This window comes from Erpetoichthys calabaricus, chromosome 7 (genome assembly GCF_900747795.2).
Source record: "Erpetoichthys calabaricus chromosome 7, fErpCal1.3, whole genome shotgun sequence".
In the NCBI taxonomy this organism is placed as follows: Eukaryota; Metazoa; Chordata; class Cladistia; order Polypteriformes; family Polypteridae; genus Erpetoichthys; species Erpetoichthys calabaricus.
In genome coordinates this window covers 193,490,985-193,511,489 of record NC_041400.2, presented here as the reverse complement: position 1 = coordinate 193,511,489, position 20,505 = coordinate 193,490,985, and the positions used below count along the sequence as shown (strand labels likewise).

Below are 20,505 nucleotides of genomic sequence, written 5' to 3'. Positions count from 1 at the left end.
TGAAAGAAGTTTTGTTATTCAGAGATACATTTAAAATAAACTGACTCCATTTATAAAAAGCTGACACACTTTTCCTAAGTGAATTACTGAACACAAATGCACAGTACCGCATTTTTACATATGAAATGACTTATACTGATTTAACACTAGAATTACCAGAGTCTACGAAAAAAGTCGTAGATCCGGCCCACCTTAAAACCGTTCTCACCTCTCATTTTTCTTCTAAATGTGCCCATTAACACGAGCAGCAAGCAGCCGGCTATTCCATCCCCTACCGTCACAGAACGTTCATTAACTTTTCCCAGCTCATGCCTTGTTTGATTATCTGGGAGTGACTGAAGTGCTGGAGTTTTAGAGTGGAAATAATAGATCGCTATTTGGAACACACGCATTTCATGTGTGTTCCGTTTCTACAGTAATCTGTGTAAACACATTTTTAAAACAGAAACGTTTTTCATATTTTGGTAGTAAATGACAAAATGTAGGCATAAACTATACAGTGGTGTGAAAAACTATTTGCCCCCTTCCTGATTTCTTATTCTTTTGCATGTTTGTCACACAAAATGTTTCTGATCATCAAACACATTTAACCATTAGTCAAATATAACACAAGTAAACACAAAATGCAGTTTGTAAATGGTGGTTTTTACTATTTAGGGAGAAAAAAAAATCCAAACCTACATGGCCCTGTGTGAAAAAGTAATTGCCCCCTGAACCTAATAACTGGTTGGGCCACCCTTAGCAGCAATAACTGCAATCAAGGGTTTGCGATAACTTGCAATGAGTCTTTTACAGTGCTCTGGAGGAATTTTGGCCCACTCATCTTTGCAAAATTGTTGTAATTCAGCTTTATTTGAGGGTTTTCTAGCATGAACCGCCTTTTTAAGGTCATGCCATAGCATCTCAATTGGATTCAGGTCAGGACTTTGACTAGGCCACTCCAAAGTCTTCATTTTGTTTTTCTTCAGCCATTCAGAGGTGGATTTGCTGGTGTGTTTTGGGTCATTGTCCTGTTGCAGCACCCAAGATCGCTTCAGCTTGAGTTGACGAACAGATGGCCGGACATTCTCCTTCAGGATTTTTTGGTAGACAGTAGAATTCATGGTTCCATCTATCACAGCAAGCCTTCCAGGTCCTGAAGCAGCAAAACAACCCCAGACCATCACACTACCACCACCATATTTTACTGTTGGTATGATGTTCTTTTTCTGAAATGCTGTGTTCCTTTTACGCCAGATGTAACGGGACATTTGCCTTCCAAAAAGTTCAACTTTTGACTCATCAGTCCACAAGGTATTTTCCCAAAAGTCTTGGCAATCATTGAGATGTTTCTTAGCAAAATTGAGATGAGCCCTAATGTTCTTTTTGCTTAACAGTGGTTTGCGTCTTGGAGATAGATAGATAGATAGATAGATAGATAGATAGATAGATAGATAGATAGATAGATAGATAGATAGATAGATAGATAGATAGATAGATAGATAGATAGATAGATAGATAGATAGATAGATAGATAGATAGATAGATAGATAGATAGATAGATAGATAGATAGATAGATAGATAGATAGATAGATAGATAGATAGATAGATAGATAGATAGATAGATAGATAGATAGATAGATAGATAGATAGATAGATAGATAGATAGATAGATAGATAGATAGATAGATAGATAGATAGATAGATAGATAGATAGATAGATAGATAGATAGATAGATAGATAGATAGATAGATAGATAGATAGATAGATAGATAGATAGATAGATAGATAGATAGATAGATAGATAGATAGATACTTTATTAATCCCAATGGGAAATTCACAATCTGCCATGCAGGCCGTTTTTGCCCAGTCTCTTTCTTATGGTGGAGTCGTGAACACTGACCTTAATTGAGGCAAGTGAGGCCTGCAGTTCTTTAGACGTTGTCCTGGGGTCTTTTGTGACCTCTCAGATGAGTCGTCTCTGCGCTCTTGGGATAATTTTGGTCGGCTGGCCACTCCTGGGAAGGTTCACCACTGTTCCATGTTTTTGCCATTTGTGGATAATGGCTCTCACTGTGGTTCGCTGGAGTCCCAAAGCTTTAGAAATGGCTTTATAACCTTTACCAGACTGATAGATCTCAATTACTTCTGTTCTCATTTGTTCCTGAATTTCTTTGGATCTTGGCATGATGTCTAGCATTTGAGGTGCTTTTGGTCTACTTCTCTGTGTCAGGCAGCTCCTATTTAAGTGATTTCTTGATTGAAACAGGTGTGGCAGTAATCAGGCCTGAGGGGTGGCTACGGAAATTGAACTCAGGTGTGATACACCACAGTTAGGTTATTTTTTAACAAGGGGGCAATTACTTTTTCACACAGGGCCATGTAGGTTTGGATTTTTTTTCTCCCTAAATAATAAACACCATCATTTAAAAACTGCATTTTGTGTTTACTTGTGTTATATTTGACTAATGGTTAAATGTGTTTGATGATCAGAAACATTTTGTGTGACAAACATGCAAAAGAATAAGAAATCAGGAAGGGGGCAAATAGTTTTTCACACCACTGTATAATGTATGAAGCCTGAAGTCCAAAGATCAAGTAAACACTTTCACAAAAGGTTCAAGGATAATACAACAGCTTCCGTGGCGTAGCGATAAGATTTGCTGACTTGTAATCAAGAGTCCCCAGTTCGATCCCCACTCACTCCTATATTTGCTGTTTTCAGTAGTCAGTTGCTCCTTTTGTTAATATTATACAGTACACACATACTTTTGGTTTGTGTCTGTAACACACGGTGTGCATTTATAGGACTTGTAAAAGTTAACGTTTTTTTACTTTTATTCTCTCTAAATCACGATCACGATACATACTACCTCACAAACCCCAGGGATCTGACGCTGTTATTTTTTATTTGAAACGGAGTAACTGGAGATGTGAGTGGTGTTTTGAGACAATGGAACTGGACATTCTCTCATCTGGAGGGATAAAAACTGACACACAAATGCTGGCGAATCTGCCTTCTTCGTATCTCACCGTCACTTGATTTTTTTTTATTCAGTTTTGTTGAGTGTTCCTGCTCATGATGAATTAGTGTGCACCTTATGGTGTATGATGTCAAAAAAACTAAAAAACATAGATGTAGGTATATATGATATTTGGAATTATTCATTTTATGACCTGTATAGTACATTTCGGAAAACTTTGTGGCACAGATGGAACATTATTCATATTATTCATAATGATTCGCATAACATCTTGCGGTTTGTAATCAGTGACTGCGTGTGTTTTTTTCCCGATCTTGCCAGTCCCCACATGTTGCTGTATGCTGTTTCTTTTGTACTCCAGGACATGCAGACAATAGAACAGTACAGAGCAGTAAGTTCAGCGCTATATGCAATCATCAGATTCAAGGATAGTCTTTCCTACATTTACAACGTGTGTACCTATTACAATGTACATGCTTCTCTCTATGCTGTGGTTCCTATTACACACCTGAAAGAAAGAGACAATATATGTGAAAACATTATCGCACTAATGCAATATTGTTTGAAAACGAACAGCGTCAGATCAGGTGTGGATTTATGTTGCCGCTTTTACTGAAAGAAAAAAAGATCAACATTTGCGTTGATCCTGCAGCACTGAATAAGCTCACATACTCTAACATCCCCCCCCCCCCCCCCCCCATCTGACTCTAAGAAACAGCGCAAGTACAGACGCAAACCAAGTGTATGTGTGTACTGCATAATATTAACAAAAGGAGCAGCTCACCACTGAAAATGGCAAATATAGGAGTGAGTGGGGATCGAACCGGGGACTCTCGATTACAAGTCAGCAAATCTTACCGCTACGCCACGGAAGCTGTTGAATCATACATGAACCTTTTGTGAAACTGTTTACTTGATCTTTGGTCTTCAGGCTTCATACAATGTATAGTTTATGCCTACATTTTGTCATTTAGGCTACTACTAAAATATGAAAAACGTTTCCGTTTTAAAAATGTGTTTACACAGATTACTGTAGAAACAGAACACACATGAACTGCGTGTGTTCCAAATAGCGATCTATTATTTCCACTCTAAAACTCCAGCACATCAGTCATTCCCAGATGATCAAACAAGGCATGAGCTGGGAAAACTTAGTGAACGTTCAGCGACGGTGGGGGATGGAATAGCCGGCTGCTTGCTGCTCGTGTTAATCGGCACATTTAGAAGACAAAAGAGAGCTGAGAACGGTTTTAAGGTGGGCCGGATCTACGAGTTTTTTCGTAGACTCTGGTAATTCTAGTGTTAAAGAAGTTAATGCTAAGGAGGCTATCAAATTCCATACCAAATGGCATATAACAGAGACATAGTGATCAGAGAGACAAATAAATAAACAAACACTTTGTACTTTTTATTAAGGTAGATAATTCTCTTATCACAAGTCAAACCTGAAAGAGTTCCTAACTTTGAGCAATTCAGTTTAGGCTGATATTATCCTGTTATATACCTTTGCTAAAAAAACGTTCAAATCAGTCCCACTTTAAATAGTAGTTAACTGCCAGAGACCTTGATAAAATAACAGAAAAATAGACGTGATTTTTTCCACCAAACACGACTAATGAACAGTTTAAAGAAATGCCTCTTGGTATACAAGAGCTTTCATTCAGGAACAAAAATATAAAAGGATTCTTTCAGAAACAACTCTTAACAAGGCAATATAAAGCCCCCAAAAATTAATATAACTGCAGGAAAAGTAACTATCATGTGGTTAAAAAATAGAAGAAAAAACAACTTTTCTTTTATTTATAATAAACTGTTTCAGAGAAAGGGGAGCTCAAATTGTGCCATCTGTGCAACAGACCCAAATCCCAGCTGGTTAAACATCCATTAAAAAAAGGCCGAATTATAACTGCCTCTTAGCTGTGGTGGGCATGAATTCATAGAAATGTAATGAACTGTATAGTTCCAAACCAAAATTTCCTGACAAACCAAGGATTTGTTAAAATGAAAACTATTTTGCATGCTAAGCACATCTGCTTTTTAAAGAATTATGCATTCCTAGATTTTATTTAAGGCTAATAATTAAGCCTGTCATCAAGAGGTATAATGCTTCATTGCTGTAATTGTCTTTCTGAAAACCTTTCCATCATTAAAACTAAGCTGCTTTAGAGTTAAATCTTCTTCTTTCGGCTGCTCCCGTTAGAAGAAGACGATCTGCTGTGGCAACCCCCATCTCTTTCTGTCCTCGTCATCTTGCTCTGTCACCCCCATCAGCTGCATGTCCTCTCTCACCACGTCCATAAACCTTCTCTTAGGCCTTCCTCTGTTCCTCTTCCCTGACAGCTCTATCCTTAGCACCCTTCTCCCAGTATACCCATCATCTCTCCTCTGCACATGTCCAAACTAACGCTATCTTGCCTCTCTGACTTTGTCTCATTTCTAATCCTCTCCATCCTCATCACACCCAATGCAAATCTTAGCATCTTTAACTCTGCCACCTCCAGCTCTGTCTCCTGTGCCACCGTCTCCAACCCATATAACATAGCTGGTATTAGAGGTAAATTTATACTAATAAAAGGCAAAGCCCTCACTGACTGACTGACTGACTGACTCACTCATCAGTAATTGTCCAACTTCCCGTGTAGGTAGAAGGCTGAAATTTGGCAGGCTCATTCCTTACAGCTTACTTACAAAAGTTAGGCAGGTTTCATTTTAAAATTCTACGTGTAATGGTCATAACTGGAACCTGTTTTTTGTCCATATACTCTAATGGAGGAGGCGGAGTCACGTATCGCGTCATCACGCCTCCTACGTAATCACGTGAACTGAAAACAAGGAAGAGATTTACAGCACGAGTCAAACGCGGGAACGAAGGTAAATGACGTTAATTGTTGAGTGTCTTTTAATACTGTGTAAGCATACATATTAACACGTGTGCAATTAAACGTGTGCAATTAAACGTGTGCATTTACAGGGTGATTTCTCAGGCTTAAAAGCTCGCCTTTTATTAAAAAGGTAAATGCAAACTGTTTTCATTCTGAAGGGCACAAACCATGTTAGATTTCAGCTGTTAAACGCGCAAAAATGTCGGTACACCAGATAAATAAGCGCAACATATTATCAGTTGTATTTTATGCTTACAATACATATAGAAATGTGTTAATTGTTAACTAATAGTTTGGGATGGTGTTTTTCGACTCGCGCCTTGATTTAAACGATTGCATGTCTTGGTGGGTTTGCGTAGCTTATTGTCAATATCTTTACACCTTTTTTTAAGACTTATTGACTGAAACGGGCTTTCACGAAAAAAGTTAGGGCTTTGCTACAGGATACACCCTCCACAAGTTAAGGAAGGGTGTATCCTGTAGCAAAGCCCTAACTTTTTTCATGAAAGCCCCTTTCAGTCAATAAGCCTTAACAACAGGTGTAAAGCTAAACTTGCAGCACCGCTATTCAATTACACTTGCCTAACGCCTCTCCTAAGGGGAGATACTGTGGGATCTGGGCATCCGTCAAAGCACCAATCACAGGCCCGATTAGAAAGCGGAAAGCTGTGATTTGTCGTGTCCGTCCCATGTAACAATCACAGCCCATGTTACAACGCACTATGTATGTATGTGTGTATATGTATGTGTATATATATGTTGATATGTGTGTAAATATATATATATATATATATATATATATATATATGTATATATATGTATATGTAGATATGTGTATATGTAGATATGTATATGTATATATATGTTTACATAACCTCTTTAACACACTACTTCTCCGCTGCGAAGCGCGGGTATTTTGCTAGTAGTTTAAATAAGACAGGAAAAAACTAGTATTGTGTGCTTCTCTCAATCTTTTTCTTCTTCTTTTGGCTGCTCCCATTAGTGGTCGCCACAGTGGATCATCTTCTTCCATATTTTTCTGACATCGTCATCTTGCTCTGTCACCTCCATCACCTGCATGTCCTCTCTCACCACCTTCTCTTAGGCCTTCCTCTTCTCCTCTTGCCTGGCAGCTCTATCCTTAGCATCCTTCGTCCAATATACCCAGCATGTCCAAACCAACGCAGTCTCGCCTCTCTGACTTTGTCTCCCAAACCGTCCAACCTGAGCTGACCCTCTAATGTCCTCGTTTCTAATCCTGTCCATCCATCCATTTTCCAACCCACTGAATCCGAACACAGGGTCACGGGGGTCTGCTGGAGCCAATCCCAGCCACAACAGGGCGCAAGGCAGGAAACAAACCCAGGCAGGGCGCCAACCCACCGCAGGACACACATACACACACACCAAGCACCCTCTAGGGACAACTTAGAATCCACCTAACCTGCATGTCTTTGGACTGTGGGAGGAAACCCAAGTAGACACGGGGAGAACATGCAAACTCCATGCAGGGAGGACCCGGGAAACGAACCCAGGTCTCCTAACTGCGAGGCAGCAGCGCTACTCACTGCACCACCGTGCCGCCTGTCCATCCTTGTCACACCCAATTTAAATTTTAACATCTTTAACTCTGCCACCTCCAGCTCGGTCTCCTTTTTTTTTTTTTTTTGGGCAGTGCCACCGTCCCCAACCCATATAACATAACTGGTTTCAGAGGTAAATAAAATATTAAAACTGACTTTCTAAAATTAAGACAGGAAAAAACGAGTATTGTGTGCTTTTCTCAATAATAACTTGCAATTGTCTGAGAAGGGTCATGTTATTTAAATTTTCATCCAAATCGATGATGAATCCCGGAAAAAAGGAAAATGCACCTGGTTGGGGCTTGGAGTTCCAACTTATTTAATTTTGCAATTCTTGTGCCAGCTACACACAAGTAAAGCACTGTGAAACTTCTGACCATGAAACATCACTACATTATAGAAAGTCATTGGTTTGGATAGAAATTCAACTTTCTAGGTACAATTTCAGCAAAGGAGAAAAAAAAAGAATAGGAAATTATATGTAAGGTGGTGCTTTTTTATGCTCAAACAGAACTTAAAATTTAATGTTAACATGATAATCTCTTGGGCATTCGGACACAAGGGGTAGCTTACTCTGAGATAAGCTGGTGGGGAAAAAGCACAGTAATCCGTCACTTATCACGGGAGATAGGTTCCAAGGCCGACCGCGATAACTGAATTTCCGCGAAGTAGGGACACTATATTTATTTAATTATTTAACGTGTATTTGGACGTTTTTAAACCCTCCCTGTATTGTTTACAACCCACCCTTTACTCTATTAATAACAGGGACAACTGCTAAGCAATATGAAATTGGTAGATAAGTTTACACTTACTGTATAGCGAAGTACACGTAGCTATATATGACGTGATGATGGTGATGAATATGCTGCGCAGTAAAAATGATGACGATGAAGGTGATAATCCCCTGAATGCAGGAGCAAGAGCACGTTAATGCTGAATGAGTGAGATGAGACTTCCTGGTTAATGCTGCACTCCGTCGCTGAGCCAATCAGCAGCACACAGGAACTTAACTGCGTGCTCTGATTGGGTAGCTTCTCAGCCATCCACCAATAGCATCTCTTGTATGAAATCAACTGGGCAAACCAACTGAGGAAGCAAATACCAGAAGTAAAATGACCCATTGTCCGCAGAAACCCGCGAAGCAGCGAAAAATCCGTGTTATATATTTAGATATGCTTACATATAAAATCCGCGAAGTCGTGAATCCGCGAAAAGTAAACCGCGAAGTAGCAAGGGATTACTGTATACACTATTTATAAAGGGGCACCGAAAGAGCATCTAAAAACCCAGGTATCTAATATATTGGAGGAAACAAATGCGTATTCATTGTCAATGCAGGCATAAAGAAAACCTGATTGAATTGTCCAGAAATTTACCATGGCAAGCTTGTGAGTCCTAATACATGGAGACAAACCTACCACTTTCTTCTTTTGAGCAGCTTGTTTCCCTTCTGACCCATGAAACTGAGTTTCTTTCTTGCCCCATCCAACTGTGATGAATTCGCCTGCAAGAAAAGAAAATTTGAGCTTATAAATCACACTTTAATGAATTATTATGACATTTATGGTAAACTGATGGTTTTCTAATGTCAGATAATGCAGCACATCATCTTAACATTAAGTTATGGAGGGTAAAGTTGAGTAAAGAATGTCGTCACATGAGCAACACGGTGACTCCGTGTTCTGTTATCTCTCTCCAATATATCTTTATATATAATCTTCATTTGGATCTTGATCTTTGTTTGTTCGCGAATTCCACGCATGCGTAGACCACCTTCCAGTTTAGTACGTTGTTGTTACTCACGGATGTCAACAATGTGCCGGAATAACGAAAGGGGTGGTGGACAGTGTTACGCTGGTTAGCTCCTGAGGCCTGGTTAGAGATTGAGATTGCCGAAGATAAAAGGTACGTGCCTACGTAACATATGAATGAAAGAAAGACAGTGGGTAAAATGAATGACAACGTAACAGCACGTTCCGGAAATGATTATTGTTACGTTGTAGCCGGCGAGTGCTGCGCGTCTCACAGTTGTACCCTCGCTTGCTCACATGTCAGTAAAGTGATCCTTATTTATGCTTTAAAGAGCCTGGATACCTATGTGTCCCCCTTTTATAACCGTTGCTCCGTGTATATTGCCTTACTCTTTGGATTGCCACAAAGCAACCTGCGAGACTGGAGAAAGGTTGAGAAGAGATCGTGAGAGGAAACGACAGCGTCGTGAAAACGAGACGGACTGTGAACGGAGAGAAGCAGAAATGCTCCTCCACCACCACATAATTAGTATTCGGACAGTGATTCCGAGTAGGCCGTTCCTATCGAATCAATGTCCAAGGGTTTTCTTTTGTAATTTTGTTTCCCTTATAAAAAATCATAATGCTGTACGACGAAGGGCCCAGTTCATGACTGGCAGCCGCGTTTGAACAGGGAGCCCTTCACAGACAACTTTAACACGCACAACGTAGTTGGGCGCACATGGCTAGTATATTATACTGTACATATACACATATACATATCTACAGTTAAGTCCATAAATATTTGGACAGAGACAACTTTTTTCTAATTTTGGTTCTGTACATTACCACAATGAATTTGAAATGAAACAACTCCGATGCAGTTGAAGTGCAGACTTTCAGCTTTAATTCAGTGGGGTGAACAAAACGATTACATAAAAATGGGAGGCAACTAAAGCATTTATTAACACAATCCCTTCATTTCAGGGGCTCAAAAGTAATTGGACAAATTAAATAACTGGAAATCAAATGTTCATTTCTAATACTTAGTTGAAAACCCTTTGCTGGCAATGACAGCCTGAAGTCTTGAACTCCTGGACATCACCAGATGTTGGGTTTCCTCCTTTTTAATGCTCTGCCAGGCCTTTCCTGCAGCGGCTTTCAGTTGCTGTTTGTTTGTGGGCCTTTCTGTCTGAAGTTTAGTCTTCAACAAGTGAAATGCCTGCTCAGTTGGGTTAAGATCAGGTGACTGACTTGGCCATTCCAGAATTTTCCACTTCTTTGCTTTAATAAACTCCTGGGTTGCTTTGGCTGTATGTTTTGGGTCATTGTCCATCTGTATCATGAATCAATGTGACTGCTGTATTTAGCTGGATTTGAGCAGACAGTACGTCTCTGAACACCTCAGAATTCATTCAGCTGCTTCTGTCCTGTGTCACATCATCAATAAACACGAGTGTCCCAGTGCCACTGGCAGCCATCACACTGCCTCCCTCCACCGTGTTTTACTGATGATGTGCTATGCTTTGGATAATGAGCTGTTCCACACCTTCTCCATACTTTTTTCTTGCCATCATTCTGGTAGAGGTTGATCTTGGTTTCATCTGTCCAAAGAATGTTTTTCCAGAACTCTGCTGGCTTTTTTAGATGTTCTTTACCAAAGTCCAATCTAGCCTTTCTATTCTTGAGGCTTATGAGTGGCTTGCACCTTGCAGTGCACCCTCTGTATTTACGTTCATGCAGTCTTCTCTTTATGGGAGACTTGGATATCGATACGCCCGCCTACCCCCTGGAGAGTGTTGTTCACTTGGTTGTCTGTTGTGAAGGGGTTTCTCTTCACCATGGAAATGATTCTGCGATCATCCACCACTGTTGTCTTCCGTGGCCGTCCAGGTCTTTTTGCGTTGCTGAGTTCACCAGTGCTTGCTTTCTTTCTCAGGATGGACCAAACTGTAGATTTTGCCACTCGTAATATTGGAGCAATTTCTCGGATGGGTTTTTTCTGTTTTCACAGCTTAAGGATGGCTTCTGTCACCTGCATGGAGAGCTCGTTTGACCGCATGTTGTCTGTTCACAGCAAAATCTTCCACATGCAAGCACCACACCTCAAATCAACTCCAGGCCTTTTATCTGCTTAATTGATAAGGACATAACGACGGACTTGCCCACACCTGCCCATGAAATAGCCTTTGAGTCAATTGTCCAATTACTTTTAAGCCCCTGAAATGAAGGGATTGTGTTCAAAAAATGCTTTAGTTGCCTCACATTTTTATGTAATCGTTTTGTTCACCCCACTGAATTAAAGCTGAAAGTCTGCACTTCAACTGCATCTGAGTTGTTTCATTTACAATTCATTGTGGTAATGTACAGAACCAAAACTAGAAAAAAATTGTCTCTGTCCAAATATTTATGGACCTAACTGTGTGTGTATATATATATATATACAGTCAAAGTTAAAAGTATGTGAACCCTTTGGAATTATCTGGTTTACTGCATGAATTGGTCATAAAAACTGATCTGATCTCCATCTAAGTCACAGGTACTGATATACACAATAAGCTTAAGCCAATGACACACAAAAACTTCTACTCTTTCATGTCTTTATTTTACAAACGCATTCAACATTCACAGTGGTAGTGGAAAAAGTAAGTGAACCTTGGGATATAATAACTGGTTGACCCTCCTTTGGCAGCAATGACAGGGGTTTTGAAGTTATCCGTTATTTGCTTCAGAATCATTTTGGTACAGGTACTGACACCCGAAAGCTGGTATCGATACCAAAATCAAAATTTTAGTCTGACAGTACCAGACTCTAGATAGATACAGCATCTCACAAAAGTGAGTACACCACTGACATTTTTGTAAATATATTATGATATCTTTTCATGGGACAACACTGAAGATATGACACTTTGACACAATGTCAAGTAGTCCGTGTCCAGCTTGTATCACAGTGTAAATTTGCTGTCCCCTCAAAATAACTCAACACACAGCCATTAATGTCTAAACTGCTGGCAACAAAAGTGAGTACACCCCTAAGTGACAAATGTCCAAATTGTGCCCAATTAGCCATTTTCCCTCCCCGGTGTCATGTGACTCATTAGTGCTACAAGGTCTCAGGTGTGTTAAATTCGGTGTTCTCGCTCTCACACTCTCTCATACTGGTCACTGGATGTTCAGCATGGCACCTCATGGCAAAGAATTCTCCGAGGATCTGATAAAAAGAATTGTTGCTCTACATAAAGATGGACTCAGCTATAAGAAATTGGCAACACCCTGAAACTGAGCTGCAGCACGGTGGCCAAGACCATACAGCGGTTTAACAGGACAGGTTCCACTCAGAACAGGCCTCGCTATAGTCGACCAAAGAAGTCGAGTGCACGTGCTCAGCATCTTATCCAGAGGTGGTCTTTTGAAAATAGATGTGAGTGCTGCCAGCATTGCTGCAGAGGTCAGCCTGTCAGTGCTCAGACCATACGACCGCCACACACTGCATCAAATTGATCTGCATGGCAGTCGTCCCAGAAGGAAGCCTCTTCTAAAGATGATGCACAAGAAAGCCTGAAGACAAGCAGACTAAGGACATGGATTACTGGAACCACGTCCTGTGGTCTGATGAGACCAAGATCAGCTTATTTGGTTCAGATGGTGTCAAGCGTGTGTGGCGGCAATCAGGTGAGGAGCACAAAGACAAGTGTGTCTTGCCTACAGTCAAGCATGGTGGTGGGAGTGTCATGGTTTGGGGCTGCATGAGTGCTGCCGGCACTGGAGACCTAAAGTTCATTGAGGGAACCACGAATGCCAACATGTGCTGTGACATACTGAAGCACAGCATGATCCCCTCAACTTCGGAAACTGAACATGATAACGACCCCAAACACACCTTCAAGACCACCACTGCCTTGCTAAAGAAACTGAAGGTAAAGGTGCTGGACTGGCCAAGCATGTCTCCAGACCTGAACCCTACTGAGCATCTGTGGGGCAAGTGGAGGAGCACAAGGTCTCTAACACCCACTATCTCTGTCATGGAGGAGTGGAAGAGGACTCCAGTGGCAACCTGTGAAGCTCTAGTGAACTCCATGCCCAAGACAGTTAAGGGAGTGATGGAAAACAATGGTGGACACACAAAATATTGATACTTTGGGCCCAATTTGGACAATATTCACTTAGGGGTGTACTCACTTTTGTTGCCAGCAGTTTAGACATTAATGGCTGTGTGTTGAGTTATTTTGAGGGGACAGCAAATTTACACTGTGATACAAGCTGGACACGGACTACTTTACATTGGAGCAAAGTGTCATATCTTCAGTGTTGTCCCATGAAAAGATATCATAAAATATTTACAAAAATGTGAGGGGTGTAGTCACTATTGTGAGATACTTTAGATAGAACTTTGTTTGTCCCCCAGGGGGAAATTTGGCTTTTTACAGAAGCTTGATGGATAATCAAGAAAGAAAGAAAGAAGTCTGGAATATGGCTGTTTGTATAAAGGCTTAAAAAGTCCTCAGTGTTGGTGTGTCAGAGAGAGGATGTGTGGCATTGTTCACAATGGCACTCAGTTTTGTCTTCATTCTCTCCTTTGCTATGTGTCCCATAACTGACCCTGCCTTTTTAAATAAACTTGTTGATTCGGTGGTGTGATGTTACCAGCCCAGCACATCATGCTGCCCATCAGAGTGATGTGAAAGATGTCACTACTCACATTAAATGAACAGTCTCTTAAGAATGAGATCTTCCTCTGCCTTTTCTTCTATAGTTTCTCCGTGTTATAAGACTATTCCAGATTTCAATATACATTCTATAAATTATTCTCATAAAGCTGCATTTTATGAACATTTTCAGAGATTTTACTAAACATTACTATTAAAACACAGCCTCAGTGATGCAATTCAGCTGCACAGTGGGCAAGCTCAGTGAGCCCGCTCTGCCAAGGCTGATTTCTGACCTGTGTCTGATGTTGCCAGAAGAGACTCTGGTTGCTTGCAGTCGTTATTGGACTAACTAGGTGTATAAAATGAACAGATTGTCCCATCATTACTCTAAAAAAAGTAAAACAATGCTATACAACATTTTTTTCAATTTACAGTTCACTGAAAAGCAGACTAGTCAGTAGTTTAACTCTTTCAGGACTGATTTTGACTTTGTCAAAAGGAGGAGTTGACGATAGTAATCAACTGTGACAAAACCAACCGTTATGTTCTAGTTGGTGTCTTGTTACTAGAAAGAAAGTTAGCTTTGTTGGTTTTGACCGAGATTTCCTGTACTCCCATGAGTAGAAAGGCACAAACAATGGCAAAGATCCAAGTGGATGTGTAAAGCAGAACACTCCGGGGACAACATTTTGCCTGTCCTCTCTGAACTGGACTATGACTTGTCAGACTGATTTTGATAAAAGCGATCGAAAACGATCATGAGGTTCCGGCTTCAGCTGATTGGTCCCCAGCTATTCGTGGTGCTGAACAGGTTCAAGTAGCTGACACACCTATGGCACTGTTCGCCTGGGAGGACTGCCGCTTAACAATGACAAGAGGTAGAAACCAGATTGCAAAGCACTGCGACAGTGACCGCTGCTGCTGCCCCAGCCACGCGAAGACAGCCTGGCAGCAAGCCTGCCGCACATTCTTGGCAAACTGGCAGCCACAGCCACGTTGTATGTTGATGTCTGTGTGACGCCGTTGCTTTTCAGAAAACTAAGTTTTTTGGAAAAAATATTCAGCCCTCAAAGAGTTAAAAGCAAGCACATCAAAGGGTTAATGTACAAGTACCCGTGTGGAAATCATGGTAGGAACCCCACCTTCACCAAACTCATCCTGATGAATTTTCACTTCAGTAATGGGCTCAAAGTCCTTTGTCATCATGATGATGGTCTGTTGGCCTACAAACAAAAAGGACACAAACCGAGTCATTTTACATTTACGTGTATTTGCTAAGCAGATGCTTTTATCCAAAGCGGCTTACAAATGAGGTAAACAATTGAGTAACAATGGGCTACCTCTTGTTTGTTCAGCAAGTGTAATAACATGAGTAACAAAAGTCGATTGCCACAACTGAAAAGATGTAATAACTTGTGCACTTATATTCAATAGATTACAATCACTAAAGCAATTAAATGTAAATTAACCGAGAGAATAAAATATCACAGTGCAAAGTTTTTTTCCCCTCATCAATACAACAGATATTCACAGAACAGATGGGTGCTTCTTAAATTTGAAATTATTTTTTAATGGGAAAAATTATTTACAACAATGGATGGCACATCAGTAACCTGCAATAAATTTATTAAAATATCTAAGATCATGATTTAGCTGTGTCACTTGAGGTAAGAAGTGTGGGGGGAAAAAATGAGTTAAAATAATTTTAACAGGTTGCAACATAAACATAAATGTGAAAAAATGAAGGGTCTGCATACTCTCTGAACCCACTTTACGGTGGCAAAAATAAGTATTGAACATGTCAACGTTTGCCTCGGTAAATATATTTCTAATGGGGCTATTGACATGAAATTTTCACCAGATGTCGGTAACAACCCAAGTAATCCACACATACAAAGAAATCAAAACAGATAAGTCCATAAATTAAGTGATGAGTAATAAAGTGGAATGGCACAGGGAGTAAGAATTGAACACGTGAAGAAAAGGAGGTGCAAAAAGGCCTGGAAAGCCAAGAAAGCAGCTGACGTCTGTCACTCTTGATAGCCCCCTATCAGTTCACATGAATATCCGCTTTTTTAATCCTAATTGATGGCCTGTCATTCCCAAGGTGTCACACAAGAAGCATCTCATGATGGGTAAAAGCAAAGAGCTCTCTCAAGACCTTCACAAACATCCTGATGGCATCGGTGACAGACGGACTTCTAAACTTCTGAATGTTCCAGTGAACACCGTTAGGGGCATAATCTGCAAGTGGAAAGAACATCACTTTACCATAAACCGGCCACGACCAGGCACTCCTCGCAAGATTTCCGTCAAAAGAAGAAGAGCCAAGGACCACTCGCCGAGAGCTTCAGAAAGACCTGGAATTTGCAGGTCCAGTTGTTTCAAAGAAAACAAGAAGTAACGCACTCCACCGCCATGAACTCTAAGGACGTTCACTGCGCTGAAGAAAAGGCACGTTGAAGCTTATTGAAGGTTTGTTGCCCAACATTTGGACAAGCCAATGAAAATACTGGTAGAGTAGAGTCGGGTCAGAGGTGACCAAAATTGAACTCTTTGGATGTCACTGCACACCCCGTGTTTGGAGGAGAAATGGTGCTGCACATCACCTCAAAAACACCACAAAATACTGTCAGACCTCACAGAATTGAAGGAAGGACGAATGAAGAAATGTAGTGGGACATTCTTTATAAGAATCTGCTGCCATCTACCAGGATGATGAAGATGAAACGAGGGGGGACATTTCAGCAAGACAAGGATCCCAAACACACAACCAAGGAAACTCAACTGGTGTCAGAGAGTAAAGAAAATAAAGAAGCTGCTAGAACGGCTTGAATCACCCGACTTGAATCCAACTGAAAATCGATGGAAAGAACTGAAGATCAGAGTTCATAGAAAAGGCCACCGGAACCTTCGAGATTTGACGACAGTATGGGCCGAAATCCCACCTGAGCAATGCATGCGACTCGTTTTTCCATACAGGAGGCGTCTTGAAGCTGTCGTCACCAACAAAGGCTTTTCTACTAAGTAAGAAATACATTTCAGTAAGCGTGTTCAATACGTACTCCCTGTGTCATTCCACTTTATTACACATCACTTCATTTATGGACTCATTTGTTTGAATTTCTTTGTATGTGTGGATTACTTGGGTTGTTACCGACATCTGGTGAAAATTTCATGAAATTAGAAATACTAGCCAACCCGCGGCGTACCATACGCCGCATAGTCATGCTGATTTCTCGTTCAGTATGCACTGCCTGCTCATGTGCCCACCCTCAACTCGTCACCTGAGTCGTTTTCGTCTTTGCACAGTCGACATGCACCTATGAGTCACGTAGACTTTTCATTGTTGTTTGCGGTTTTGGCCGTTTTTCACGTACTGAGTTGTTCCGGAGTCACAGTTTTTAATGCCTTTTAAGCACAGGGGAAAAAATGAACATGTGGCCCGGTGCATTCTTAAACTGCCTTGTGGCGCTGTAGTAGTGCTAAGGAGACAATGGAAGATTGTGGGTTCGCTTACCGGTTCCTCCCTGTGTGGAGAGCAAATTATCCGCGACAAACAAACTGTTTTACACGCTACATAGCAACCCGCGGCGTAGTATACGCAGCATAATCAGGCCGCTTTTTAAATGTTTTTTAAGCAGAGGGAAAAAAAATTAACATTTGCAAAATCCATAACGCTGCTTTCAGTAAGTGCAATGCACACGCGTTTAATTTGTCGGCCACTTTTTGCCAGCCGTCTTTTCTGGTTTGGGATGTTTTTGCAGTGTTACTGCTTGTGCATATTAAATCTTGAAATCCTTCGAGTAACTAATTAACTAACACCCACCCACTCAGCTTGTGTGAAACAAATGCGCCCGTTCTTTCATCATTTTGTTGCAGCCTATCAAAGACTTGCTGATCATGTTTTCTAGACTCAATATACATTGTCTTTTCACTCAGTGCGGGGGCACGCATTCATCTCGGATTATTACATTCTGACTAATCTGCTACATGGCTGCGTTTGAAAAAGCGACTTATCCCTGATGAGTTTCACCGGCATTAATGATTAGGAATCTGGTTGGAACAAAACCCTGCAGCCACAGGGGTTCACCAGGACTGAGTTTGGGAAACACTGCTGAACAGAGACGAAACCGACTCAGGTGAGGAGTTGGGGCAGGCAAAGTAGTTGCAGCTATTGATTATTCAGTGTTGTTTGCCTGGGTGTCTGATCTGCGTTGACTGACATGGCTATTTTCTGCGTATCCCATGGTTGTCTTCCGGCAGTGTGAATGCCTCGAGAGACAGGGCGTCCTTGTGTGGCGAGTTGTTGCAGTTTGTGACCAAGTCGCCGAAGTTATCCCAATGCTGGCAAATAAAGCCAACAGCCATGTTGCGAAGTTTGAGAGCAACAGTTTCGTCAATGACATTTTTCCAAAAAAACCCGACTGATAGGCAGGTTTTTGATGGGGGACGCGGTTGGGTGTCGTAACCGAAAAGAATAATGAAAAGTCAACGTGGCTCAAAGGTGCATGTGGAGTCATAGCACAGACGAAAGGGACTAACTGGGTGGTCGGTGAGTTTTTGCGTCTGGGCACATGAGCAGGCAGTGTGAATGCCTAGAGAGTGAGGGTAGACGCGGGCCGGGGAAAAAGGAGTGTTGGTGGGCGGGGAAACATCTTCCGTGTTCCTTCAGGACCATCTAAGAAGACGCGTGTTTGTCGCGGATGCGAATTGCTGTATGTAGCATGTAAAACAGTTTGCTATGGTGCACGTGGTCGTTCGTCGTAAGTGAAAAGTCAACGTGGCTCAGAGGTGCATGTGTACTGTAGCCCAGACGAACATAAATGACGGCGTTTTTTTCCCCAGTCGTCGTGTCCGAGTTGGTGGGCGTGGCTCTGCGAGTTGTCGTCGTATCCAATGGTCTTAGAGTTGGTGGGCGTGGCTCCTTCCTGCGTGTGCCATGGGCGGCTTCCTTGTCGGCGGCTTAGTGACTCCACGCCCCTTCCGGAGTGCTTTCCATGGGTTGCTACTTGTCTTCCGGCTTAGTGAATTACATATATAGATATTTACTGAGAAAAACATTGACACGTTCGATCCTTATTTTCCCCGCTGTGTATTATGACTTTAGACTTTTTTTTGGTTACTTATTTATTTTTTTTTTTTTTACACCAAATAACCTTGATGGTTGCAGGTAAAGAAGCTTAATGCAAGATATTAGACGTATGTTTAAATTGGTTATTATGAATTCAGATTACCTTTTTTTGGTCGTTTTGGACTTTGCTTTTCTCCACCAACAGCACTCACCTGTAATAAGGAGAACCAGCTCCTGGTCTGGACTCCAGCTCATGCCAGTCAATCCACTGTCCACACTTCCAACACATTCCAGCTATCAAAAAGAAAAATCTGTATGATATTCATAAAAGCAGTAACATAAACTTTAACCAATATATATATTTTTTTTAATATAAAAAGTGCAGGAAAGCTGTGGAGGACGTCGTCTTATGGTGCTGGGACACCAACCTACAGCTCAACATCAGCAAGGACAAAAAGAGCTGGTGGTGCACTTGTGGTATGCCAAGAAGCCTCTGAGACCAGTCACCACCTAGGGGAGGACATGGAAGTGGTGCAGAGCTACAAGTACCTGAGGATTCACAAACTGGACTGGACTGACAACACAATGACACTGGACAAAAAGAGCCACAGTAGACTGGACTTGCTGAGGAGACTCGGGTCAAGTTGCTGGAAATGTTCTCCCCGTCCATAGTAACCAGTATGTTGTTCTACGCTGCGGTCTCCTAAGGAAACAACCCGAGCACAAAAGATACACAATACCTGAATAAACTTATCAGGAAAGCCTGCTCCATCACAGGGCAAACCCTGGACACACTGTCAAAGTCAAAGAAGTCTGCCCGGAGGCCTTCACAATCCGTTCTGCAGGCCCTCTAACACAAAATAAATGTCGATTAAACTGTTGCTTCAACCAATCAGATTTTGAGTTGGTTTCACTAGGGCCCTCTAGCAGGCGTATGGCAACGTCACCGTATTCAGACCCGTTGATTGGATAGGATGGTGTAATATAAAAATCTGAATGAGAGCATCATGGGGCAGCTGTACACATTGGTATGTTTGGCGGTGAGCATTCCCATGTCCACTGCTTCTGTCGAGCGGACATTTTCAGCCCTAAAGCGAATTAAAACTTATGCCAGAAATACGACAGGGCAGGTTCGACTTTCAGCATTAGCTTCGATGGTGATAGAAAGGGACTTTGTGATGGAACTGAAGCGCACGGATAATCTGTACGACAGAGTAATTGAACTGTTTTTGAGGAAAGAGAGGAGGATGGATTTTGTTTACAAATAATCCGAATTTTTGGTGAGTAAAATGTTGCGATTTTCCTAAATAATATTGCAAGTTTATGAGTTATTATTGATGTTTTTATGTGTGTCGCAGGCTGTAGCTGCAGTAGAAAGGAACTTGTTCACCCCTGGTTTGTCTATTCAATAAAAGGCATTTATTGCGGCTATAGGAGTTATCTGCGATGTAACGGCTCTTTATACTGTATTTCTGCATGTTAAGATCATCAAGATGGTTTTTATAACTATAAATTAGTTTATATATATATATATATATATATATATATATATATATATATATATATATTTGTGATGGACGACCGGCTATGGACTCTGGTCGCCACCCCCAGGCCG

At 41.3% G+C, this 20,505-nt stretch overlaps 1 protein-coding gene across 1 annotated transcript in view; it reads right to left on the bottom strand.

Moving 5' to 3' along the window:
- The window catches only part of elp1 (elongator acetyltransferase complex subunit 1), a 181,734-nt gene that overhangs the window by 149,728 nt on the left and 11,501 nt on the right, over nucleotides 1–20,505 (bottom strand). The window contains exons 4-6 of the mRNA XM_051929899.1: nucleotides 19,103–19,184; nucleotides 14,959–15,039; nucleotides 8,853–8,938 (exon numbers count right to left, since the gene is read on the bottom strand). Of these exons, the coding sequence (XP_051785859.1) occupies nucleotides 8,853–8,938; nucleotides 14,959–15,039; nucleotides 19,103–19,184 (249 nt within the window). The remainder of the gene's footprint in view (nucleotides 1–8,852; nucleotides 8,939–14,958; nucleotides 15,040–19,102; nucleotides 19,185–20,505) is intronic.